This window comes from Taeniopygia guttata, chromosome 3, assembly GCF_048771995.1.
Source record: "Taeniopygia guttata chromosome 3, bTaeGut7.mat, whole genome shotgun sequence".
In the NCBI taxonomy this organism is placed as follows: Eukaryota; Metazoa; Chordata; class Aves; order Passeriformes; family Estrildidae; genus Taeniopygia; species Taeniopygia guttata.
Genome location: NC_133027.1, coordinates 57,860,488 through 57,887,901, shown reverse-complemented (window position 1 = coordinate 57,887,901; position 27,414 = coordinate 57,860,488). Strand labels below are relative to the sequence as shown.

The window sequence follows — 27,414 nt, the reverse complement described above, 5'->3', positions numbered from 1 at the left end:
TAAGATATGTACTGTGAGATTCTTCTTTGGTTTTTAGAATCAAATTGGTAATAGGTTCAGACAACTCATAGAAAATAAAAAGTATTCTCATTTCTTCATATGTTAGAAACAGAATATCTTGAAAATGATAACCTTAAAAGAAAATGTCATTGAAGAACTAACAAAAAATTAAAATGCATGTGTCCAGTTACGGAAAAGGTTGGAATTTTCAACATGTATTTCAGAGGTGGGTAAGTCTATCATCAGACATAGCAAACAAACTATAGAACATATAGAAAGAGGGTGACAGAAGCTGGGCTTCTTGGCGATGACTATCAATTTATAGCCATTTAAAATGGAGATCATATTTATTTTGCTTTCTTATGAATGATTGTAGCTTTAATATTGCACTTGGATCTTGTATTTCTGACGTGCATGCTGCTTTCCAGGAGAGGGCAGTCCATACCCAGGATTAGTTGCTTTCCATCACACTTTTAATCCAAGGAATATAGTTGGAGACTCGAACATAAACACCAGGTTTCATGGGTTGGGCACAGCCAAGGCCCCATGAGGTGACTCCATGTTGAACAAATTTATCTTGGTCCAGACAGACTAGAGGTCCTCCACTGTCCCCCTAAACAGCAAAAGAACAGGATGATTCCTTCTTTTCAGACCCATGTGGCCTTCCCACAGGAGGCACAGAAATAGAAGTACTTCCTACATGCAAAGGACACAGTAGTTATAAGGAAACACTGGAATTCCAGCAAGGCAAGAATTTGCCATGCATTTTGTTGAACACTTTTACAATAAAAGGCCTCTTCATGTCACCAGGCATTACATTTATTTTTGAAGTAAGGAGATTTATTGAAAAATAATCTGATTGCCCTTGTTAACTTTAACTGTGCTTCCTCCCTCAGTCTCTTTTCTGAGTACTTCATAGGTTTCTGTTGTTACTAGATGATCCAGTGGCACTGATACTTGGAAGTTCACAGTTCCTTTGGCCCTTGTTTTGCCTGCATGGCAGGCTCCGCTGCATCCTTCCTTGACTTCTAACTGAGATATAGTTAACTGAGCTATCTTGGACATTGGAGGTAATTTGGCTGAGGCTAGCATGAGGATCTGGAGAAAGAAAATCAGACCTTTTCTCATTCTAAGTTGGCTTTCACACCCATGACTTGTACAGCTGTGTATTACCACGTGCTCTGGAGTTCAGGCTTATCTGAAAAATTGCCACACTTCCCAGCAGCAGACAAAGGAGCAAGGAAAGAGAATATGTGGACATTTTTCAGCTCAGATACATGTGGTGTGGTAACATCCCGAGGATAATTCTGGGCCTCTAAAGCCCAAAAAGCAATGCCCTATTTGATTTGAATGTACTTTACAACTGACTCTCATGTTCACAGACTTTCTTACCTGGCAGGTATCTGTACCACCATGAATATTCCCAGCACAGAGCTCGTGATTTTTAACTCTACCATTCAAAAATTCAGGGCGGTTGCATATTTTATTCTCGATTACAGGAAAACCAGTTTCCTTTAAGTAGCCAGCACCACGAGTACCTTTGCAAATAAATATGAGACAAAAAAAGAATGAATGACGGAAGTAAATATCATATTCACAACACGCAAATATCAGGATATGGATAAGCAGTAAAATCAGCATAGTGTGCACTGTGCGTACACTTCCCAGGCCCAATATGAAGGTATACCAAAATCAGTAAGCATTATCAGTATTATGGTACTTATCACCTTCTACCACCTACCACTGACCTTTCTGTTCTTACAGTACATCCACGTGGATCCAGTACCCACAGATACTTGTGGAAGTCACTCCAAAGCCATTTTATTTCTCTATATCTGAATTTTGTGTGGAAGAAATCAGGTAGGAAGCAAACAGTTGAAAATGGCATGATGGGCAAGGAGGCAGAGAAAGTACCCAATGCACTTCTTTACCAAGGCAGAGTGAGGGGTTTTGAAAATGAGGGTTTTATTTGTGTGAGATGTGAACCAGCCTGGCTGGGAGGAAGAATCACTCAAGAGAATGAGAAAACTCACATTTATGTGATTAAGAAATAATATAAATCTAGAAAATCTTTCCATCCAATTGGGCAAAAGCCCACTTTGGGGAAAAGCATATGGACTGAGAGAGAAGTGATTCCTTAGCTCTGCTTCTCCTCTTATAGCATCTGTTGAGAGGGTTTCAGTTTACATGGCATTGAATGATTTAGGAGAATCAGTGTCAGAGAGACAGTGGGAAGTTTAGTAGTACCTGATGAATTTTGATGAAATAAGTTTTTCATCATAAGTTTTTCTCTTGTGTGGGGCACAAGAGAGGGCACACTTTGGATACCAGTCTGCAAACATGGAGCTTTTAAATGTGTTAATGCTATCTCACCTTTTGTATCCCCCCAGCCTGTCACATAACAGTCCTCTCTTCCTCCTAACACAGAGTTTTCTTTTGGTAAACAAACTGGGATTACATGATTATTAATGACTGCTGGTCTGAAATGAACAGAAGAACAATCATTAGTACAATTATACTTAATACTAGGTTCTAATTCAGGTTTCTAAAAAGATTCTATATATATTTAGTCTTTTATCATTTAAATACTTAGTTTCAGTTTTTTGAGATACATGACATGCAAAATTGCTTTTTAGGCTCTAAACCCACAGAAAGTGATACACAAAAGTGAAAAGTCTGAAACATGAAAAGAACCAACATTAATCCAGGAGAATGCTTTGACTTAGGCTACTGCATAGGCAACAGAACCTAATTACAAAACTATTACAAAGGGTATAATTTAGTGGCATTTAACACCTAGGTGTTAGCTTGCTCTTTCTGCATCCAGGCTGATTTTAAATCACTTTCTGTCAGGACACTTAGCGCACAACAGAACCTAAATCCACCTGACTTGCCATCGGACTTGCCTTTGGGTGCAGCAAAAGCTCATTTAGAAACCACATTTTTAAGCTGACCCTGCATCTGTTTCGGACATGCACTGCAGCCACAGCACTGAAAGCCCAAGCACCACACATTCACATCTGCTTGCAGCTGCACGGACAAGTTCCTTTGGATTGCACAGTTCCACAGAGGGCATTTTTGATGAATGAAAATGGATGCAAGAAGGTTCATACTGGGCATTGCATTAAACTCTGCCTGCCACTGGCCAGCCCTGCTGGAAGGAAGCCTCCCCACCACAGCATGGAAACAGCATAGAGTAGCATCATGATAATGTTGCAGGTTTCAGTCATCATTACCTCATCAAGGTACAAGCATGTAAAAACACAGACTGAAAGCTCCTCTAGGCATTACCTCCTTCTATTCTGCCTCACCTTCCAGCAGCTGACACCCAGTGCATTTCCAGCCTGGCTAACTGCTCCTAGCCCTCCTCCCCTCCCAAAGGCAGCCTTTCCCCTTCTGAAACCCCGGAGTCTCTGCAGAAAGGGAAGAAAGAGGGGGTCTCAAATCACTAATTAAACACAGACTATGCAGAAACACTCATTTCTACACCACCAGCAACTACTTTTTAGTCATCTTGTCCCATCAGAACAAAGGAGTGCTTCAGGTAAGAAGGTACCTGCTCAGTTTGAGCAGAGCAATATCTGCTCTGCGTGGCTCCTTGAACAACTTCTCTACATCACGTATTTGTACTGACGGCTCTGTTGCCACTTCTTTGTGTAACCCAAGGTATACTTTATATGCAGCTGGTCGTGAGGACCTATTGGAAATGATTGCACATGGTGAGCTGATGAACACACAACCAGAACAAAGACCATTTACAATGCTATTGAGCGCCTAGTTCTACCAAAGCCAGATAGCCAGCTTTGGAGTAAACTTAATCCCTTATAATGGCACATGAAATCAAAGTGGCAGGAGTTATCACTGTCACTCTGTTTTACAGTCAAAATTCAGCTTTTGAATGATGAATTCAGCAATGACTCAAATAGATTTGGCTCAATTCTCAGCTGCTTGCAAGCTGTTCACAACCAGCTTGGGTTAGTTTATTTGGTCTCTTGTTTCTCCTGTTATTTTCTATCCCATGTAAGAAGTTGCTGGTGAAGATTATAACAGATACTTACTTTTCTAAGCAGTGGGCAGCAGTAAGAACCCATTGAGGATCTATCAGAGTTCCCCCACAGAAATGCAGACCATAACTGTAATAGAGCAAAATGTCATGAAAAGGGCAGTAGTTTAAGATGGGGAAGTTAAACCTGCTTGAATTTATCTGGTAATATTTCTATCATGTGTGCCTTTGCAAACTAAAGACATGATTCCACAATTTCATTAAGAAATGTTTTGCTTTCCTTTCTTACAATAGCAGTAAGGTTTTGTGGACATTTTTAGGAGGCCTTGTATGAAAATACCTAGATCTTCATTCTTAGTCAGTGTTTCTATTGCTGGAAAACCCTGTGTGCAGTGAGGTTCACCATTTTAGAGATTTTTACTTTTTTTTTGTCCTTATCACAGTCATAAAGTTCTGTAAATGGCTTTGATTACCAGTTTTATTAATAACTTTGCCAGTAGGATCAAATGTTTACATGGAAGGATTGATCAAGAGGTGTACTAGCCATCCTGTAGCTTTTATTCATTGGAAACTGATTCTATTGTAGAATATAGTAACAGATTTGAAATCATTCTGCCTTCTACTGAAAATGTTTTTGAAATTAACAATTAAGAACTGATTTGTCACAAAATAGTTGGTTGTCTAAATGACCTTCTTTAAGAATAGCATACACAATGTTTACCCTTGAGCTATTTTTAAATTAAAACCAAGGTTTAGACTGCCTGAACCACTTGCTGTAGCATTGTATGAGAGACAAGGTTTCTTTGCATGTAGTGTCTGATGTAATAGGGAATAATCATACCTGGTACGGAGGCTGATCTGCCAGGGCCAGGAGTGCGGATGCGAAACACACCCTGCGACAATCCTTTGAGCACACAATTTTGGTCTGAACTTGGATTTCCCACATTCATACTGAGGAGGAGCTTCAGAATAAGAAAAAAAACATCACTATAAGGAACTGTGATTTAGTGATTTGCTATACATTCACTATGAACTCAGTGAACCAGAAGGTGAACCTGTTACATTTGTCACTTCAGCTTCTGATTCTCTTCACATAATTCTATACCATACATCACTTATATTTTGTTAGGTTACCTTCATCTGGAACACCTAAAAATGCCTAGTAATTTTTTTTCAGATACAGTTCTCAATGGCCAGCAAATTACACACAAGTAGCTCCACAGTCAGATAGAAAAACCCAAAACAAAAACAGAAGGGGAAGGAGAAGAAAAAAGAGAGAAAAAAGAAATAAATTCTTCCAACATTTTTTAAAGAACTTTTATGGATGTCAGCAGTGCAGAAATTGCACTGGCAGATGTTTTAAAATAATCTTGGTGGTACAGCACGTGAAAATCTAATGCTGTGTCTGAGGAACAAAATTTAGTCAACTCTTCTCTTAGGATCATTTGGCACTTCAGATGTCTCTGAGTTATTAAAAATGTAGTTCTTATTTGGCCTTGGTGAACTGAGTCTTAGCAACACAGAATTTAGAATTTTGTTGCAAAAAGAGTGAATTAATGAAATTAAAAGCAAAAGCCATGTTTCCTCTGTTCTTTAGATTACCTTCTCAGCAAAAAAACAGTACTAATTTAAAGAAGAAATTGATCATCAAAATAAAATACAATAGTCATGTGGAAATCTGGGTTTTTTTTATCTTAAGAGTACCAGCCCAACACATTCACTGCAGTACTATTTTCACAGGTCCAGTGTGTACACAACTATTTTTTTTCCTGGTTTGCTTAATTTTTGGGTTTTGATCTGAGCACATTTTCTTTTGCTCACCACTGAGGGGATAAAGCAGCAAGGAGTCATCCTTCTTTTGAGGCTACCTCTCTTCCTACCATAGTTTTGGTTGTTGATACACGTGAAAGGACTGGAAACCAAAATGTTATAAAACTTCATCATTGTACACTTTGTTGCACCACCTCATTCAGAGCTTGATTACCACTAACAAAGACAAAGGGCATTTGGTTAAATATGTAGGGTCAGATGCACTTTGCAGACATCAGATATGGTACAATATCAGAGGAGGGACAATCTGCTTGTCATCCAGAAGAGAACCAGAGCCACATGAGCAGGGAGTGTAAAGGTTTTGCTGGTAGAAGAGCATGCCCTCTTCAGCAAGACCACACACAGAGTTATGCCAGGAAATTAGGCTGGGGCAGGGAAAATTTCTGCTGGAACTGCCCATTTTGAAACACATGGCAAAACCCCATGAGCTTCAGTGGCCTCCATAGCTTGTGGTGCATTTGGGGCTTTCAAGGAAGATCAGTTTTAGGTCTTCAGACAGAGACCTTGAACATCACTTCCCAGGAGCCTTAATTTCTAACCTAAATCAACTGCACTTAGATCAGTCTTTCAGACTAAACACCAAGTATTCTCTAACTTTTATAAAAAGGTACAGGAAAGGGAGACACTAGAATTTAAGGGAAAGGGATACACTAGTCTTTAAAGGAATAATTACGGCACTTGGGAATGTCACAGTACTCCCAGGCTTTTCTCGGGTCTGTTGTGTAGCACCAAGGTCCATTCACATCTCCATCAGGATTCCTGCAATACTGTAACAAAGAATAAAGGCACCAGCTATTAACCAGGGAATAAAAAGGACAAGCAATTAAAGTTTCAAAATAAAATAAGATAAAATTTGGGATATATTTTTTTACTTCCATTCTTATAAGTGATTTCCAATTCCTTTTATTAAAATTGATTTCATTTTTCCATTTGCTCTGTGAGTTTGGAAAAGGATAATAAAAATCAGACTTCTTCAACTGTCTTCAGACATTAAACTCCAGTAGGGCAACCTTGGATCTCTGAGATCTCAAAAATTAGGGGGTCTTGACTTTTGTTTCCTAAAGCACAGAAAATATTTACTCCTGCTTTCCCTGCAGTTAATAGGAGTAGTAGGATCAGTTCTGAGGCCTTTTCACATCCACTCTGGCTGCATGACTCAGGGACAAGTGAGTGTTGTGTAAGCTGTTCTTGCTCAGCCTGATGATACCTGCCTGTGGTGATGCAGGGCTGCAGTGTTCCCCCTCATTCAGGTGCTGTTAGCTGAATCCCTCCCTAGGTTTTCCCTGGGCATACTGACTGATCTCTGCTCAGCACAGACACATCACACTGCATGCTACCAGGTGTGTTTTCTAGTTCCCTGCCCTATCCTTAAACATATCCCATGTCTTAGCAAAAAGGAGAAAATATTTGCTACCAAGAGCCCCTGACAAATGCAAGAACCAAGAATGTATAACAGGCACCATTTTAGAGGGAGTTTCCCCAGTCTGGAATTCAATACAGGGTATGTGATGCCATCAAAGAATTGACTAAAGCAAGTTAGTCATCTACCTAGTAAAAAAATAGTTAAAGCTGTCAACATCAAACAAGATCTTTATATCACATGGAAAACTTGTCACAAACAGGCAAATACTGTAAATGGGCTGTTGCAAGTCTAAAGAATTGGTGATGAGTGCATTTGCTAGGACTAGGGAGATGAAGGTTAGAAAGGGAGATTGCCTTCCAGGACAGTCAGGTACATGTGTAGCCCTGAATAATGGGCTGTGGCAGAAGCTGGAGGGCTGACGGGGAATTACTGGGGGATGGGGGGTTACATTCCATCAGCTATATATCTTAAGGAACCTGAATTGAACATTGGATTCATCACCATCTCACCTGTCCCTGGTACTACTGAGACCTACGACCCCAGGTTTCTTTCTGTCAGAGGAGACAGAGGCAATGCCCACAGACCAACTCTGCTTAGTCCTCAGTAGTGAGGAGAAGCTCCATCTGAAGCCCCTTGGGTGTGCTGCAGAAATATTTGGTAGAGCTTCTGAGCATCTCTGTGTCCCACAGTGACCACACTGGCCACATCAACAAGAATTATCATGATCAGGTTCTTGGATTGAACTGAGGAAAAGAAATTTACAAAGACCTGTCACCAAATGCTCGCTGAGGGACCCTGAAAAAGACAGGCAAAGCTCAATGACAAGTATTAAAGGAACAGTTGTTTACATTTTTTTCCAGGCCTGCTCTTGGATGAGTTGTGGGAGTGAAATAGTCGTGGCTGTGAGGTCTCTGAGAACTCCACTCCTGACAAGTCCTGCCCCTTGCAGTTTTTGCCACTGTGCCACGATAGTCTACACCATTTTCAATAATGCATTCTGTGAAAAATGGAGGAAAGGAAATGGTTGTTAGCTGTGAGCTGTTGGGCCACTTCCATGCTTGATGGTGGTGAAGCAGTGATAAATTTGAGGAAATATTACTACAATTTACACATCCTACATATTATGTAGATGAGGAAAGAAGGGCTACATAGTGTCAAGGATGACTAACAATGATATTTTAATTTCCTTGCATCTTGAAAGTTTTCTTCATGATCACAAAAGTCATAAATCAAAGAAGCTTACATTCAGTCAATCCTTCAAGACTCCAGAAATCAGGACTACAAAGACCACGCACTCATAAAGTATTTTCCTTGCAGACACTGATATTTGTCCAATGCCACATTTTACAGTAGGTAAACCACAGTAGCACATATTCAGCCAAAAATTATTAACTTTCTAACTAGTGAAACGTGTCATAGCAGAAAGGAAAAAAAAAATTAAAAAGAAAGCTGCAGTAGTCTAACCATCTACTGCATAACAGAGTTGCATCTAAACTGACTCAAAAAAAGCCAGCTGTTGTCTGACGGTAAATGGAGCCCTAGAAATGTGAAAACATGACACAGGAAAATACTTTTTGGAGCAGGTGCCAGCAAAATGCCATCACTGCTCCATTTTCTGTCATTGCTAGTTGCCCTCCCACAGCAGTATGGAAACTAGTAGCCATCTACTTCCTTGTGTTTCCAACACTGACAGATGTAGCAGGTAAAAGATGTGATATTAGCCTAAAACCTAATGCAGAAACCCTGCTATAAAATTCTACAAAAATGCTCAGAAAATTGAGAGCATGGATACAATACTGTATTAAATTCTGTATTTATTTAGAGTTTCCTGTATTTCATCCTCATTAAATTCTTGAAAATGTTTCCATACAAACCAGCTTCCTGGTTATGAGCATTTCTGGGGAAGCTGAAAGTATTCTCACCAGGGTTTGTTTCCTGTGTTGTCTGAGGAGGCTTAGGTACAGTCTGTAGCCCTTGGCCATCACACTTCTTCAGGTCACAATACTCCCACCTCACGCTGGGGTCGGTGGTGTAGCACCATGGACGGCTGTCGGCATCCGGGTTTCTGCAGTAATTTTGGCTCAGGCCCCTACAAATGCAAACCTATTATATTCCTGTCCAGGACACTGCCCTGGGGAGAGCTCAAAAAAACATTTTAAAAAGCAGATCTGCTGCGAAGTTAGCATATGCAATTTATCATGTACATTCTGTCATGGCCAGTTGAAATCATTTTTACAGCAGAAAGAAATCAAGATACATACATTAAATATTTAAATATGCCAAATACTTATTAATTGATTAACACTTATAGTAGAACATAATTAAAAAATCCAGATAAGTAAATACATACCTGTGTAGCAAAGATATTGTTTATTTTAATTTTTTCAAATATGGTAATAGCTTTTAAAAAGGCTATTTTTTAGGTACAGTCTTTTGCATTTCAAAAAAAAAATAAGTGATCAATATTAGGAATAAGAAAACAATCTATCCCTTTCTCAAAGTTTTAGTGACTTGCAGACTAGGAAGCAAAGACTTAAACTCATTAATAAATTAGTGCATTGAAACAATTCATTTCAGCATAAGAGAAAATTTATTAAAATTAATTATTGCCTTAGAAGCAATGTAGAAACACACAGTTAATTAGTCTAAAGTATAACAGTGACACCTGTGGTTTCTTTCAACATGAAATTAATAAAAAATATTTCCATGGTAAAAAAAAGAAGGAAGGATTGATATTTTTATCTAGTACACTCCCTTCCAAACCTTATAATCATTGTTGTGCAATGATGATGCAAATCAAAATGAGTTCACAAATGACCATTGTCCGATGAAACCTGGAAATGGGAAATACACGTACGCATTTGGGAAGTTCTTTGCTGTTTTGTTGTGCCGGTGAGGTGACATCGAGCTCCAGGCTTGGCATTTCTTTCCCGAGAGAGTGAAAGAAGCTGTACCACGGTAAGTCACCCCATTGCCCTGATAGCACTCCTCAGCAACTTCAGCCTGCTCAGGCACATCAACAGCTGCAGTGAATAACAGAAACCAATCTCTTGCATCTTGATACAATGGTATTTATACTCGAGCATAGAAAGACAACAGAAAACAACAAGCCAGAGTATTTCACTGACCACCACAGCATGCTCTCTGTAACAGAATCCTTCTCAGACAGTAGATCAAAAGGAAGATTTCAAAAGATGTTTGCAAAAATGTCATGATATGCTAGATTAAAAGCATCTATGCTTTCAATGCTTTTTAAAAGCATCTATACCAGATTAAAAGCACTTGTACTTAATTTTACTGTCACACATGCAGATTTATTTCAGATAACAAGACAAATAGTTAACATATGGATCAAATTTTTTTCAGGATGGGGGCTGTCTGTGTCTTTGCCTTACACCTATGTGTGGAACAAGACTACCTTGTGTAACAAGAGTTTTCTTCTCATTGTTTTCTATGGAGTCTTGGTTCAAAGCTCCTAAATTATCTTGGGTTTTGCTACAGATTCAGTTTTTAAGGAACTGGCATGTAAAGCTAACAAACTTTTCCATGGAGCATTTAAAAATATATCAGTGGAGGTAACCACCACTGGGAAAAGTAAAAAGACTTCTTTTACTGCAGTATTTCTTGATCTGAGTCAGGAAATCCTTACTTAAAACCTTTTGCAGTTTTTGCACCAGACTGAACACACCAGCCTGGGCTCCACATCAGACCCAGGAGTTCAACAAGACATGGCAATGCCAACAGCGACAGTAACAATGCAACTGAGCAGAGTCACACACGTTTTTTTCAAGATAAAACATGATGACCCTTCACTTCCACTTGTCTCCTTCTCTTACCAGGATCCTCTGGCTTGGTACTATCACAGGAGGGGATGTTACAATATTCCCACCGGGCAGTTGTGTTAGTGGTGTAACACCAAGGCATCTTCTCACCATCAGGATTTCTGCAGTAGTTTTCATCTAGGCTCCTAAAACATAAAACTTGACTGATAAAAGTCTCTCATGGAAATCTATTAAAGGTTATGAACAAATGGAGAATCTCTTGCTGCCTAGTTTACTGTTGATTTACTGATGTCATCTGTAACGTGAATAATTGTAATTCACTGGTGTTTTGGGTGTGCAAAACCAGAAAACCACAGGACTGATGGATTAATTAAGAGACTGCAATACTTTTAGGTCAAAAGTCGCATGGCAGAAAGAATCTAGGGTGAAAGAATCTAGCCCCAAGCAAATATCGTAACTGTACCGTTCTTATTCCACATAGTTTCATCTGAGCAACCATACAGTAAAAGCATGAAATTAAGAGGAAAAAAGTCAGTCAAGAAGAGCTTGAAAATTGGAAAAGAAGACACCTGTATTCAAGAACAAAGAAGTCAATAGAAAAATGTATGAAAAAATTGAAAATATGAGATCCATCAGGTGATGAATGCTGCTGTAACTGAAGAACTTTGCAATACAGATGAAGAAAACTGAAGTAATTTTGAGACTTGGTATTTCTCATGGACACTGAATATCAGAGGAGTTTCACTTACTGGCAGGGATAGTTTTCAGGAGTGCGAGCGTGTCTGTGGGGAGACTGAGAGCTCCAGTGCTGACAGGTATTTCCTGATTCAGTAACAGATACTGTGCCTCGATAGTCTTCTCCTCTTCCTGAGAGACACTGGCGTCCTGGTGCAGGAGGTGGTGGGGGTGTTGCTGTTACAGAAAAGGAACTGAAATTAATCAGTGCCTTCTATATATAGTAAAAAACTAAACCAACAAACCACTCTGATCTTTATAATTAGGTGGGCTTTTTAGATTTCTTTGCAGGTAAGTTCTGTATAGCAAAATATTTGAAAAGTCCGAAAGGCAGAGAAAAGATCTAACAATACATTTCTTAACTTTTCTTTCTCCCATTTTGAGTTCTTCACAAGCAGTCAGGCCGCCAGAAGGGCATTTGCATCTACCCCTTTACAGCAGCCAGCATACAAGACAGGATACAAAAGTCAGGATATGAAAATTCTAGCAGCCTCATCAGAACAGAGCTGGAAAGTGAGCAAATGATAATACTGTGAAGAAAACTGGGGTGAAAGCATCTGGCCCATCAGTGATACAGACAGGTGCACATGTAAAGTAGCCATACTCTGACTGGTGAGAGACAGAAAGGATGAAGTCTAGAGAGAAATTCCAAGGAAAAGGATAATGGAAAGGACAGGTCTTTAGGGGAAAAGAAAACAGAAAAGGTGGAGAATTGGTTTGGAGGAGCAAAACAAAAGCCAAAGTATTTTCAGGAAGAGTGAAACTTATTGGTATCAAAAGAGGAACATCAGAAGAAACACCAGAAATGCTTGGTCATGGGAAAACACATCAAGGAAGGGAGATGTGCTCCAGACAAAACCATTAGAAATGTCTATAACAGAAAGGTCTAGCCTCAATAAAGCTATCAGAGATTGATTTTCTTTTTCTTTGAGGTAAAATTCAGTTATCATTTATGCTTTTCTTTATATTTGGGACGTCTTCTGTTTGTTCTAGATCCTCACACCACTCTGACAGGAAGAAGCCTAGAAACCAGACTCACTGCAACGAGGAATGTCACAATATTCCCAGCGTTTAGTTGGACTCGTAGTGAAACACCAGGGCCGAGGTTCTCCATCAGGATTACGACAATAATTATTCTTCAGATCTTTCTCTGGAAAACTGAACCAGAAAATAAGATTTTAAAGTTTTAATATATGCTACTAATAGCTGTAACAATTATCCTGTCTGGTGTAGGGTGGTCTTCAGCCCACCACTGACAAAAAAGAGACCATCACAGAACCTGACTCACTTTTCTGGGAGGTATCCATGAGAGTGAGGTTGCTGGGAGTCCCAGCGCTGGCACTCAAGCCCAGATTCTGTTGTTGCAGCTACTCCATGGTAGTTTTCTCCACTGCAGTGCATGCACTCTACTGTAGGAACAAGGCAGAATAAAGACAAGAGAGACAGAAAGTCCCCAGTGAACTGGTCCAGAAACATCCCCACTCATCTCACACAAAGCACAAGGGCCTGATCAGAGCACAAGGCTGAAGTACAGTCATTTTTTTGGCAAAGTAAAAGCTTGTTTTCCTCGGTAAGATGACTTTAACTTGTTGATTACATGTATAGAATTCCATTAAAAGAAACCTCAAACCAACATGACAGATTACAGGCTTTAAAATAGATACATTTAATCTATTAAGATATAATTTAAAATTTGTTCTTTGCTACTGTTGCATTTATTGAGTTTTGCACTAGCAAATGTCATTTGGTTCCATTTTAATTTTATGATATATGAATACACCCATGTGCCTTTTTTTATCCAGGGGGAAAAAAAAAAAAGACACTGCATTGCTGTTTTCAGGGTCTTTTGATATCTTCCTTGTTGATGTTGAAAATGTTTTGGAAAGTTTCGTGTTGAACTAAATTCACGTTTGAAACAAATGCTCAATTGAAAATAAAAATGTCTGAATAACTTCACATTCTTGAACACATATTGCAAAAATTGGAAAGAAGTCAGTATGTGTATCCTGACCTTCACACTCAGGGATGTTACAGTAGTCAAATCTAGTATCAGGATCTGTTGTGTAACACCAGGGTCCCTTCTCATCCTGATCAGGATTTCTGCAGTAGTTTTCCTCCAGTCCTGCTTTGGGATATTTTTCAGGTGTGTAACTAGAACAGAATTAAATGGGATTACAGAATAAGGAAAGCGTCCCAATTATTCAGCTGAGGACTCTAAAAATAAAATTTTAATCTGAGGACAATTTTATAGATGTTGGTCTTTAGAGGGCCCCTAATAGTTACTGTGTGCCATTGATGAAGCATTAGAAGTGCTACAATGATGGACTTCAGGAAATACAGTGCCTCTATAGCCAGCTATGCCCTGAATACTTGCATTTTCTTTAGCTATTGTTTTCCAGCAGTTATTGCTCAGACAGGGTACCATGTGGCATGCAGTGAACTGCTTCCTCTGGGATATGTTCCCTGGGAGATGCAATGAGAATGTATTAGCTGAAATGTGAGAGTCCTCTGTAACCTGAATGCTATAACTTCTGAACAGAAGGTTATTAAATAAACCAAGTTAGGTGGTTTTTATTAAATACAAGAAACACTACCTTATTAATTGTGGATTCACTGATAAAATGATGAATCTCTATTTCATCTGCCACATGTTATACGTTTTGGCAAGAGAAGAAGTTCTTGCTCTGGTGAGATTACTGAAAAATTTTGATTTCAGCAGAACCAGATATTTCCCTGTCTAGTGTTTTGCTCATGTAAAGCTCATAAAATCTAAATGCAACCGCCAAGACTGACAGAGTCTCTACTGATCATGCAGCACCACTTAGAGGTCTCCGAGTAACAACTCAGATTAGAGAATTATCTTATTCTAGATAAATATAGAAAAATATTTTATAAGGAGATTTCTAACACCAAAAAATTGCTTACAAGACAAATTAGCACATATGTATGGTTTAACAAAATTTCAGAAACAGATTTCAGACAAGATAACAAGATTTCAGAACAGATCTGGTTTTATAGAAACAGATACAAAAAGACCTTACTTTGGTTTATGTGGGGAATTATCAGCCCACTTCTGGCACTTCACACCTTTCCGAGTTTTGGCTTCTGTTCCTCTGTAATCCACTCCTTTTCCCTCCCTGCATTCTAGAAGATAAACTGAAATGATATGTGCTTTATCAGTATCATGACATGTCCATTGGATTCTAACATATACAAAATCCATTTTCATACTACCACACCTAAATATGTTTGAGCATATTTTGACTTTCTTATGTTCTAAGAACTAGATATTTTACATTGTAAAAACCTGATCGATAGCTGATGTCTAAGTTGACTTAACTGGGACTGAAAAATGTATGTGGAAGCAAAAGAAGTTCTATACCAGAATTCTAGAGGAATAAGTGTAACACAACCCAGTTATTTTGGGAATATGCCATAGTAGATTTAAATATTATAACAAAATAGAAACACATTCTCTTTTTCTTACCTCTTATGAGATTATTATAGTTATGTACAGTAATTAAAATCAAATCTTTAAAGACAGTCACCTGAATTCAGCTGAAGACAAGACAGCTGCAGTTTAGAGACAGTCACTGTCAGGCAATGTGTCCTCTGGCTCAGAAAACTAAGTGGGAAACTCATTTACTATTTCCCTGGGGAAGCAATCTGTCTTTTAGGTTGTGACCTGGTTTATCTCAGTGTCTTTAAGTAGTGTCCGAACCAAATACTTGTAAAGACTGAGTTTTGCAATAGTTCTTCTCAGCATCAAAGTTGTAACAAAGCTGACATACAAGCAGAAGATTAATAGAAATCTGGATAAATAATGCCATTTTACACAGATCTTTCTTTCCCAGTGTGAAAAGAACTCATATTTGATTCCAAAATATGGTTAAGCTTTTCTGATATTTGAGATGTGAATTTATAGATGCACCCTTAGGAATGCTTTCATTTCAATGTATATATAGAGGCAAGTTTACTCTAGAAACTTTAGCTGGAAGCCATTTGGATCCCTCAAACAATTTTGCAATAAAATAACATTAAACCCCTCAATCACTGAACATTGAATCAGTCGAGTGCTGACTCTTCTTGTTTGTGTAAACTTTTGACCGTTTATATAACCTTTAGGGCTTTTCCTTTCTGATGACAAATTACTAACTTTGATCCCCAAACTCAACCCGTGTGCCTTGGGTTAACTATTTCCAAACAGATACATAGGTAACAATTCCCAAATGCAGCTTTAATTCTTGTTACTTTTACTGTAAGTCAGAGAAGATTAACTTTCTCTTTTATAGCACATACCATAGAAAAAATAACTTCTGAAATTGTCAGTTTTATAGTAATTGTCATCCTTTTCATTGAACACAATGATAAATAGCAACTAGGTCTCATCAAGTAATTGCTTTGACTGAAAATAATACTGCAAATACAAAAATTAGCAGTGCAGACACCAGCTGAGACATACAGAGTAGGTTGTGTTTTTGATAGTTTTGATACCAAGGTCCATCTTTTGGTTTCTGCAGAGAGAGGTGCTATTTTCAGAAATCTTAGTTTTGTCAAACAACAGTTTTTCGCACTTTTAGTGGTGTGGTTCTGTTATTTCAAGAAACATAGACATGTGTTTTAGTTAGGCCCCAAAACATATAGTAACAAATCCGCAGTGTGTATTGCAGTACCAGGTTCTAACTTCAGTAAATCCAAGGGATGTCTGAAAAATAACCCAAAATTGCAATCTAGCTCCTGATCACAGTAAAAAAAACCAATATGATTATTTACCTATAACTTATTCATTCAGTCTTTTAGTTTTGTTACTTGCTAATTGATTCACTCAGTTTTCCTTCTAAATAAGAACTGCAGAAGATTTCTTAGTGGTACTTAATTGTGATGTACGGAAATTCCCACATACTTCTGTGTATAATAAAAAGAACTAATGTTCTAAACATTAAATTACCAGAAAAAATGCAGCTGGCCAAGGGCTTCAGAAAATATTAGGTTGAAAAGGACCCTCAGTTGCCTTTGGTCTATAGTCCCAGAAATAGCACATTGAGGTTCCAAGGTGAGTGAGACTGCTCAGAGCTGTGTCCAGCCAATATCTGCGAAGCTGAAGGCTCCACAGCCCCTCTGGGCAATGTGGCCCAGTACTGACACACCAAAAATTACTTCCTTGTATCCACAGTGCCTGAACAAAATCTCATTTGGATGTTCGGCTGCAATCCAGCTAAAGATGTTGAACTTCTATCTAAAATCTCCTTGCAGATGCTATACACACAGCATTGTCTTATCCGACAGGGAGGGATAAACCACCAAAGTCAACAGAGATTTAAAGATGAATTTCTCTGGAGCTCATGGGTATTTACTGTCAAGTTACTGAGATTCTTGCCTTTTGCTTAGCAACTGGCCCATCAAAACCCCTTCATGATTTTCAGCAACTGAGAATCTGGTTCATTTTAGCTTTTGATGCACCTTTCTTTGTTGAAGGAGATCAAAGTTTTGAGATAATAAAGTTTCCAATTTCTGAATATTTTCAAATTAATTAGTACTTTTTTCAATGTTACAAAACAGCAAGTGGTCAAACATAATGTTCATGAAGTCATTTAATACAGAACAGAAGTAATTCTATTCAGAGTTTATCGCATCGTCTTATATCTGAATGATCCCTAAGGAGATCTTTCCTCCTTTATGCATTACTAAAGTCAGAGAACAGCAAAATGAAATTTATGTTGCATTAAAAATAAACCACATTCGTTCTTCCCTGTATACAGCAAGAGCTCCATGTTCAATAATGTAACTCAAAAATAGTCTTAAAACCCAATTGTTTCCTTGCATTTGGCATAAGGTGATAATTTTTGAAACAGAATAAAAAATTGGATAGCTGACATTCCTCAGAAACACACTTCCTATTTTCAGAAAGAATTAGAGACCATTTTTGTCAAATAATCCTTATCTATGACAAAATATTCATAAAAAGTGTACAAAAGGGGAATAAAAAAATTCACCACATCAATTAATTATGCCATAAAAATAAGAATAGGATAAAAATGTCACCAAATTAATTAATTGAAGAGTACAAACATCATACAACAAGATACAAATACTATAAAAATAGATAATTTTTATCTGAACCACAGTCCAATAGTACAAAAAAGATATAGACATACTTCTTTTTTCGTAAAGAACTGCATTTGCTCTTCTGAATATCATTGCTGTTTTGGTGTTCTCAGACAATGTTAAACACTGTTGGTCTTTACTGGTAAATAAGAAGGCCCTGTTAAATTTAAGAGGAGAGAGCAATGTAAGAAACAATACTGAATATATGCTTATTTTCCTGAAAACATTGTTGAGTATTCAGTTGTCATTTTATCAGACATTACAGTCCAGTGGTATTTAAGACTGAGAAATGTTTTAAAATCACTGAGTATTGCAGCTCACTTTTTCAGTGGTGATTTTCACTTCTAAGTGTTCATATCAAACCTAGGTTGAAAGGGAGCTACAAGAAGAAAGTATAACAAGAGATTTATAATTTGCCAGAGGTTCAAGAGACCATGTTGAAGGGGATATATACACAAAGCACCTTGACATTATTTCAAAAATATTAGTGGTCATTCAAGGAGTTAGACACTCCACAGTATGTAGCAGTTACCATGGAGTGGGTAAAACACAGTCCAGGACCTTAAATTATCTTGTGGTAACTCTTTTGAGAGTAAGCATTTCATAAGTCATAGCCTTTTGACTTTTCAGCAAGTGCCCAGGCTGAAAACTGCAAAATTGAAGCAGATGGTGTAGCCTCTAGAATAGCATCTAAGGAAACCTCCTGATAGGCTAAATAACTCCTACAGGTGGCTCTTCTGAACCAAAAAAAAAGAGCAAAAGCAGTATGGCATTCAGTGGGTAGATCCATACCAAGAAAGCTGTTACCACCAAGTAAGCCAATTAAGCTGTCAGTAATGTTAAATTTGTAAGTAGGAAAGTAACTAATGAGCATGGCCCAATCCACCTCTAAGGTGGGATAGTAAGTTTGAAGTATTGATCTGAACAGATTGCTCTGAAGCATTAATGTGAGGATGGTGCAATGCTAGCTGGGTCTTAGGCTCTAACTAACATTTATCTTTCTTCCCTCAGATCCTTCCTGCCAGACAGCACCTGTTCTTGCTTGATTGTAATAGATCTCATGTAACTAATTAAGGAGGCATTAACTTGATGTCCATCCAGTGCCAAGAGATGTCAGGCTTAGACCCCAGGGCAGAAGCTAAGGAATAATACTGTGTTTGAATATGCCTCAAAAGGGAACACTAATTCCCTGCAAACTGTAAATATATAATCTGAATATACAGACTTGCTCTCTCTGCCTTCCTCCCTACTCTCCAGAACCATGTACTACTGCAGCTCTGCCCTCTTTGTGGTTTTCAGAGTGAAGCTGGATCAAAGGGAATTGCTAGTATTTCATGCAGTCAACAGACCCCTGTCATCCTTCAGGGTTACACCTTTTTAAAATAAGTCTCATTTTCTCTTTAGACTTAAAACACAAAGTTACAAAACACATTTAAGAAGCCAGCACCAATGTATCCATGCCTTGAATAAAAGCATTAAGTAGAACAAAGTGCTTGAAACAGCATTGCAGGCAATCACTCTGCTGAGTTCAAAAAGGCATGCTGCGAAAGTGCTGGACTGGGAGAGGAAACCCCTCTGCCCTGTATGTGTGGACTGCCTCCTACCGCAGTAATGGACACCTCTCCTCACTGCCTCAGTTTCCTGCTGTACTGCTGGAGCTCAACGGGCTGCAAGGCTTTGGCACAGGAGATCCAGAAGCCTTAGCCTCAGAGCAACAGGCTCCAGTGGGGCAGAAGGCTGAGCAAAGACCAACAATACAGGTTCATCAACACCTTTCATGCTTTCCAGCCCCTTGAGCCTGGGTAATGCAAGTGCAGGGAGAGGACTTGGCTGAAAGAAAGGTTTAGCATAATTAAGGTTTAGGTCTCTTTTTCAAAGTAAATAGAAGTTACCTAAGTCCAAATTCTAGCAAAATTCTGAATAATTGATTTATCTGCAATATAATGAATGCAATGAAAATAAGCAATGCTATTATTGCTGTCCTAAATTTCCAAGAAATTAATTATGACTTCTTGTTGCAGAAGGAGTGCAAGAGCCTTGATAAAATCATGTCACGTTGGTTTGCAGCATGTCAAGCTGTGCATCAAGCTGTGCATCGTAACATTTTTCAATAAAAATTCAACATAAATGTCTTAATTTGTCTATTTTTTCTACCTTCATCTATATGTCCATCTATATGCAGTACAGGAATTCTGTTTCTGCACATTTTTGTTTTTCCAGCAAACCTCAAACCCCCACATAGTCATAAGGAAACCCTTGAAAGTTCAGACTGTGGATAAAAAAAGGCATATTCTTCCATCACCTGCAATGAAAGACATGTGGGAACCAGCGGAAATTACCTGCAAGGAAACTTTTCTTCACTTTCACATTTCTCTGCACATTCTTCATCACTATTTGCTCTATAAACTTGTTTCATGGGGTTGAGCAACCAAGCTCCCTCTGTTCTCACATAGCGGTCTAGGGTGCTTCCTTGCACTAATAGGAAAAAGAGAGAAAGGAATGAAAATGGGAATGATGATTTGCTTTATTTTAAACTCTCATGTTAAATTCTTTGTCACCTAGTCATATGACATCATCATTTAATTACTGGAATAATTGGGTTAATTGTGACAATATATGGGTAATATAAAATGGCAAAAGGTAGCATCATTGAAAACCCAGGGTAAGGCAGGACAGAGAAATGGCTTGAACAGTGATAACACAAACCCATGGGATAAAGTAATGGGAGCATAGAAGATGACCCAAGGAGCAAAAAAAATGTGAGGTGTTTTAGAAAGTAAATATTGGCCATGCATACTTTGGACAAAGCAGAGAAATGGGGCTCAAGAAAGATGTGAAACAATGTTTGTCCATTGCTGTCCATCCACCCACATGGAATGACTTGAGATTTATCAGTCACCTCCTTTCAAAGGCTCCTACTCTTAAAAGAAACAAACCACCCTCAGTTACTGGGGTTGTCAGATGTTCAGTTTGTAATAACCCTGTACTGAACTTATTTAATAATCAAGGCAGCAGTTGTTGCCTTCCATTGCAATGAATTAAGATAAGACACTAAACTGGTAAGTAAAAATCCACCTAACAACCTCTGGGTTACAGCTGCATGTCAAATATATAGGATACTAAAAAGTACAGCTATTTTTAATGGTAAACTCAAAAAGTGTTCCAGAACAGTCCTCCTTGTAAAGGACTTTGGCATTTAGTATTTTTCTGTTACAGCTCTGCAATCTCAGAATTAGTGCATAGCACAGTGACTTTCATGACTTCCAGCTGCAGGGTCATGGAGTTGCATGAGTCCTGTGATTTTTACAATTTCTTTATCAGTGGAGCATATGACTCTTCTGATGAACATTTGGCCCTGGGAGTTATCTGTTCTGTAGTGTTTCAACCCCAAACAGACACCCTGGCCCCTGGTCACTGCAGGACATCTCAGTCCTGCTCTGTGCTTTTGTGCCTGGCCTTACACAATTGCTGAATAAAAGGCAGACAGGGGATGAACCAGACCATGACTGGAATCTTAGGAATAACAGCCATGCTGCAGAGAGGAACTTCTTCACTTTCTCTGACCCCTGTCTGTCTCAGCCATGGCCCAATGCCAGCAGGAGGGACAAAAAGACTCCTTGTCCCACTCAGACCCTTGCCTGTGAGCAGGGGCTCCACAGAGTTGTTTAGTGATGTCTTTCGAGCTGAGAAAGGCAACAGCCCCTCCCTTTCCTGAGTAACACTCTTTAGTGTGAAGCAGGCTCACGTGTAAATTCCTTCACCTGAGAGATAGCTCAGCCTGCAATAGGGTATTTTCTTAAAGATCATTTTGCATCTACAAGTTGAAGCTGGTAAAATAGGGATAAAAGCCAAGTTATACTTCTTCACATACAATTGCAAAAGCACAGAAGTTACTGCAAGGGTTTTTCTGCATTTAGACTAGGGAAGAGTTTGTCCCCAAGGGTTGGCAGTTACTTTAACAGTATGCATGGAAGAAAAAGATAGCTGCTGGAAAACAAAAGAATAAGTGAAAAAGAGTCCAATGACATTTCCACTAGTTATTTCAAAACAAAAACATTGAGAAGAAATGAGTTTTGAGACAAAACATTAAACTAGGTTAAGACAATATCATAGAGATGCTGCAATGCTCTCCACAAGGAAAATAAAAACAAACAATTTATACTGTGGTACAGCTTCCATGCAAACTTAATTCTGTTCTGTTTTGACATTTTGCAACAATATTGTCATTATTAATACAACATTTGATTTTAGAAATATTGACAGGGTCATAATTTATTTCAGTCATAAAAATATTTCTCCCCTTTTCTGTTGTATTTACATGGCAGGTCATTATTGTGGGGAAAATAGAAAGGAAAATATGCAATCAATAAAAAAGCATTAAATTTTCATGCTACCATTTTCCCTATGTCTATGATGTTTTACAGTCACAGAAAGATGTATTACTATTTTATTCAGAAATGCAAATATTTACTACCATTTGATAAAGGATTTGCAAACAAGAGTATAGTATTTCAGATAAAAGCCCAAATTGTATCTTTTTCTCCCTCATATAAAATTCCTACTTAATTGAGGAAAGTATTACAGAGGCTATTCTTTTGCAGAAACAAATCTTAGAAACTAGAATTTAAACCAAGATAAAAATTCTTAGCATTAAATAACAGATTTTTTTATACTGGGGCACGTCTCTAATATTTCCAGCTAAAATCTACCCATATATTTTCCTAACGGTTACTTTTTCTTATATTTTGAAACTGCACATGTAAAATTTGTTGTAATGTATTGTATTGCACATGTTTAATTTACTGTATCTTTATATATGCATTAGTAAACTTATAACTGTATTTTTTACTACAGTAAAAACATACTGTGTGGTTATATAGATGCCTGCAAGAAGCTGTGTGGTCTGAACCTCACAGTTCACTGGAGTTTAAGGTTTTCAGGACAGAGAATTCGTATGTATGAAACCCATGTAAACATAACTAAAAAGCCCAATTCAGTTTTTGTGTATCCCACAATTTTTGTAGCATCTTCCACAAACACATGTTTCTGTACCAAAAATATTCCAGAAACTAACAGTGATCAGATTTGGTCTTCCTATCACATGGAATGAAAAATTCACTGTTATGGTTAACCATGGTTATGAAAAAGATTGAAACTGCAGTGTATAGAACAAGTTTTCCTTTCCTGTATGATTCTGTTTTGCACAAGCATTAATAAACTTTAAAGCAATCAGAATAAGGATCACAGTAGCTGGCAATAACATACGAAAAAAAATCCCCAAACCTCAAATTAAAGGCTGCTGAAACCAGAGGGAGCCATGCCTCTGTACAAGCCTTTGACAGGCTGCTTCCCAAGGGTGCCCTCATCTCTGGCCATGGGAAATGTTTGCTGGGAGCCATTAGCTGCCCATGCAGACACCAAGGCTGCTCCTTTTCTGGTGTCTCTACTGAACATAACCCAGGAGCAATGACAGCAGCTCTTGCTGCCCAGCAAGCCTCAAATCCATCATCGTCCAGGGGAGTTGTGACACAGGGATTTGGGGACCTACCTTCATCACATGGAGCTTGCAAGTGTCTGGGCCCAGTCTCACCTAGGCAAGCAGAAGGCAAAGGACTCTTACCTGATCTGAGAAGGAACAGAAGGAGAAAGGCAGCTTTGCTAATCCCCATTTTGGGCCAGCTTGGCGGGTGCTGGAAGTTGTGTGTGTCGGTGCTCAAAGTTTTATTGACTTGCACTGGAGTGAGGCAGCATCAAACAAACAAGGCAGGAGGATTAAGTTAATCATTCTCCCATGCTGCTCCCCCCTTGCCGTGGTGCGGCTGTTCAAACAACCTTGAATTGGATGGATTACCAAATCAGATTCAATCATTCCTACTGGATGCTATTAAATGCAAAGGCACTCTCTTGTTTTGCAGGATATGGTTTGTTCTCAAATGGTTAGGTCTTTCTCTACTAGAGAAAAGACAGGAATAATATTGCTGGAAATCATGTGTCCAGGCAGGATCTGGATTTCTCTTGACATTAGAGTCCCAATAGTAAATTCAGCCATGCATACCTGTATTGATTAATAAGGAACAACTTCTATTTAATCTCATGGTAAGCATGTTTATAAGATTCAGATATTAACTCTGTAAAATAGTTTAATTTTACTTCTTTATTAAAGAATTCTGTTTCTGCTGTCTCCTTGCCTTAGAGTTTTTTTTTTTTTTCTTCTATTTGGGAGTAGGACTTAATTTTAATTTCATTTAAACTTCAGATTTAAGAGGACACTCTAAACCTCAAACATTAGGTTTAAGATTCATAGATAGCAATGTAGTGTTCTTCCTCACCAGACATTTAACTTCACACTGCATGCACAAACTCATCCAGCGAGGGTGTCAGACTTTGTTCATCTGTGTGTTATCCTGATTTCAACATCAGCTCACTCTGCATTTCCCAAGCAGTTTTTACCTTGGAAAAGTTGCACTGCAGCACCATTTCATGGCTTCTCTTGCATGTTAACTCTCTGGTGCTGCTTCCAAACAACTTACTGAATCAAATGTGCTAGTGACTCACCAGAGGCAGGATGAATATTGGATGGGGAGAACAGACTTGAATGCACACTGCTGGATAATGCAATTAAATTTTCTGCAATTGGAGGCCAAAAGTTTGCAGAATTATGAATTGCTTCTAAAAACTAATGAGGCTGTCCACTTCTGCATCATCCTGCTTGCTTTAAGTAGAAGTTACACTGTATTGAGGGCTTGGGATAAAGCTAGGAGTGCAGGAGTAAATATGTGAGAGAAGCATGAGCATGAGAACCAGCCTAACTTATATTTTACTGATTATGTGAAAAATTTAAAGCTGATCCTGCTTGTGCTCCTATGCAGTTTTTCTCTGGTTGGATAGTATAATACCATGCTATTTGGTTGTTTTCTGTGCTTGAATCTGTTTAATGAAACTTGTGAACAACAGCAAAGCATGGGATATCTGTAGAGGCTTGGGATATCACTGATGTTAGTCCAGGGAAACAAAGCAGATGGGCCAAGGAGAGGAACTGATTGGAGCTTGACTCAGCTCAGGGAAACATTTGAAGAGTGACAGGGAGAATGGGTTGGATATAATGCAATCACATGTGGGATCAGGCTTATCATGTTTTAGGACCAGTTACTCATTGGCAAATAAGGGTAAAACAAAGGAGCAGAACACCAAGTAGGCTTTACTAGCTGGTAGGCTTTTGAGAGCTATTCAATCCTGGTTTAACTCCACATTTTTAACAATCAACCTCATTTTCAATTCTATATCCAGATCCTGGTTTGCCTCTCTCCTGCTCTATATCGGCTCCCTGGCTACAAACAGCATCTACTCACCAATCTCTGCCTCCTTCCCATCAGATATTATCACGCAGTTGGTCTTTTCCTTACTCCAGGGCAAAACTGGTTTTCTGCTCAGCCCTGCCCTCTCCAGCATTTTTGATACCTTCCCCATTTTCCCGTATTTGCCATTTCCACTGAGGTAGTCATTGGGTTACGGTGCTATGGTGCACATCTGGTGGTAAAAGTCTAAGAAAAAAACTGTGTAAGTGGGTTAGAACATCTAAGTGCAACTGTTTCTGCTGCATGGAGAGGTTTGAAAGGCTGTGAGTCTTAACTGAGTTTGTAAAACTCATCAATAAACACAATGTGTTAGAGATTTAAATCAGATTAGATTTTCCTACTGGTTTTCAAAACAAAAGAAGCTAAATGTGGTACCCAAAGGTTTGTTAACACAAGTCCAGGATAGTTTGGGAAAATCTGCATGCGTCAGGTCAGCAAACTCTTTTGCAAGATTTCCTCATGTTAAAAGTCTATATATACTCCTTCACAAGCTATACGCCTAGCTGTTACCAGTTTTAGGCTTGGCTCTGATTCTTCTCTCAATCTCATTGTCTCAAGTCTAATTAAAATGGACCTACATTGGTGTGAGTGCTCTGAAGAAAGCAAAGAACACTCATGCCATTTCATTCAATGCAGATTTGAAGAAATCTTATTAATCGCTGTCTAAATTAATCTGATCCTGGAAAACTGGACTTGATACTGTTAGCAATTGTTCCTGGTACAAAAACAGCCATTCTGTATGTTTTGCACAAGAAAATGACAAAACAGAGGTGTCTTTTATCTGCCACACTGGCACTCACTGTTGTCTTGTGACAAGGATGTGACTTGTCAAGGCATTATGTTTGACAGGATCCTTGTAAACTGTTGATTTATCCTTTTGTGCCTTTCCTTCTTTCCTCTTTCCCCTCATAGATGCACACAGTATCTAAATCTCTCTCCAGTTCTAATCTTGTGGTGTTTGTTCTCATTTATTTGATCACTGTGAGGATCACCCATAGGTGGAAGTTTATCAGATCTTATTTCAGAGTCAGGGTACACTGGTTAGCACAATGGTTAAAATATAAACAGTAGGAGGCTTTTTAAATAGAAGTTGACCCTTGAAATTGGGTTTACTGTAAGTTCAGAAAAATACCCCCCCAAAAGTAATTGCAAAAAATGTCAGAACACAGAGCACATTTTTTAAAAATAAATTCCCTTAAACATAAATTCTCTAGATTTCAAAATCAGGAAACGTCAGAAAACAGACACTGAGATATCACTTACTTGCTAGGAGGAAAGAATCAAAGGAAAGATTTCATTATCTTTAAATATCTTCAAAGGAGGGGAAAATTTCAAAAGGTATCTCTAAGGTACTGCACATCCACAAGACTGGAATGAGCATGAAGTAAAGGAGTTCATGTAATTGCTCCAAATAGTAAAGCCATGGCATAGAGCCATGAGCAGCTAGGAAATAAGGAAGGTACTTCTACTTTCTTTTCAAATTCCAACAGAAAAAGTAACAAAAGTAAGACTTATATAGCCCAGATCCACAGAGCCAGAGGGAACTTAGGGCAGCAACCCCAGATGGATAATGTGGATGGCTTCTAACAGCAGGTGCTGCTGAACGTAAGGTAGGGAGGGGTTCTAGAGGAGGAAAGGTAGCCAAGTTAAAAATAAATTCTGTACTTGCTCTGCCCATGAAAGAACACAGAGGGTAGAACATCTGGTAGATAAACTCATCTCTGTGATTTCTGGCCAGAGATGCTAATGGATCCAAGGTAAGGAAAATGACAATAAGGAGATACAGAGAGGATGTTTTTCCAGTAGTGAAAGCTTCTGTCTCTAAAATATTCATTTGTTCTGGCTGCTGCCAAACGTAAGAAACCAGAAGAATAAAGTCAGACAATGAGAAGCTAGAAGTGAGCTGAGTGTCACCTTTATAGCAGAAAGATCTAAAAAAATAATTAGTGTGATTTCTGTATTGCTGAAAAAGTATCTGGAAATACAGGGACTGTGCAATTACCTTCAACAGAGGTGTGAAGAGCATTAAAGCCATAGAGAATCTGACAGCCAGAACTCAGCACACAGTGTGCTACAAGTCTTTGCACATGAGGGACAACTGCATCATACTGCCGCTAGACAAGAGAGTAAAATCATTCTTCATTTCCTAGACAGAGAACATCAGAGAAATCACAGCTAAGCTAAAGAATTATGGACAGCAGAGGGATTGTGCAGCTTTGAGTCCTGCTTGAGTATCCCAAC

At 38.6% G+C, this 27,414-nt stretch overlaps 1 protein-coding gene across 2 annotated transcripts; it reads right to left on the bottom strand.

Moving 5' to 3' along the window:
- Nucleotides 1–23,551, bottom strand: LOC100231371 (plasminogen). 2 transcript variants are annotated; one of them, XM_030267980.4, is made up of 19 exons: nucleotides 23,439–23,551; nucleotides 20,158–20,293; nucleotides 17,869–17,975; nucleotides 14,755–14,869; nucleotides 13,725–13,864; nucleotides 13,002–13,122; nucleotides 12,753–12,871; nucleotides 11,728–11,890; nucleotides 11,033–11,163; nucleotides 10,054–10,219; nucleotides 9,119–9,285; nucleotides 8,045–8,193; nucleotides 6,507–6,600; nucleotides 4,845–4,965; nucleotides 4,059–4,133; nucleotides 3,557–3,697; nucleotides 2,374–2,480; nucleotides 1,393–1,538; nucleotides 1–613 (listed from the first exon to the last, which is right to left on the bottom strand). In XM_030267980.4, the coding sequence occupies exons 1-19, from the start codon at nucleotides 23,485–23,487 to the stop codon at nucleotides 452–454; spliced, it is 2,409 nt and encodes an 802-aa protein (XP_030123840.2). In that variant the 5' UTR covers nucleotides 23,488–23,551; the 3' UTR covers nucleotides 1–451. The 2 variants fall into 2 exon arrangements, with proteins under 2 accessions (XP_030123840.2, XP_030123841.2); XM_030267981.4 differs by having other exon boundaries at nucleotides 13,002–13,119.
- Nucleotides 23,552–27,414: the final 3,863 nt, after the last annotated feature.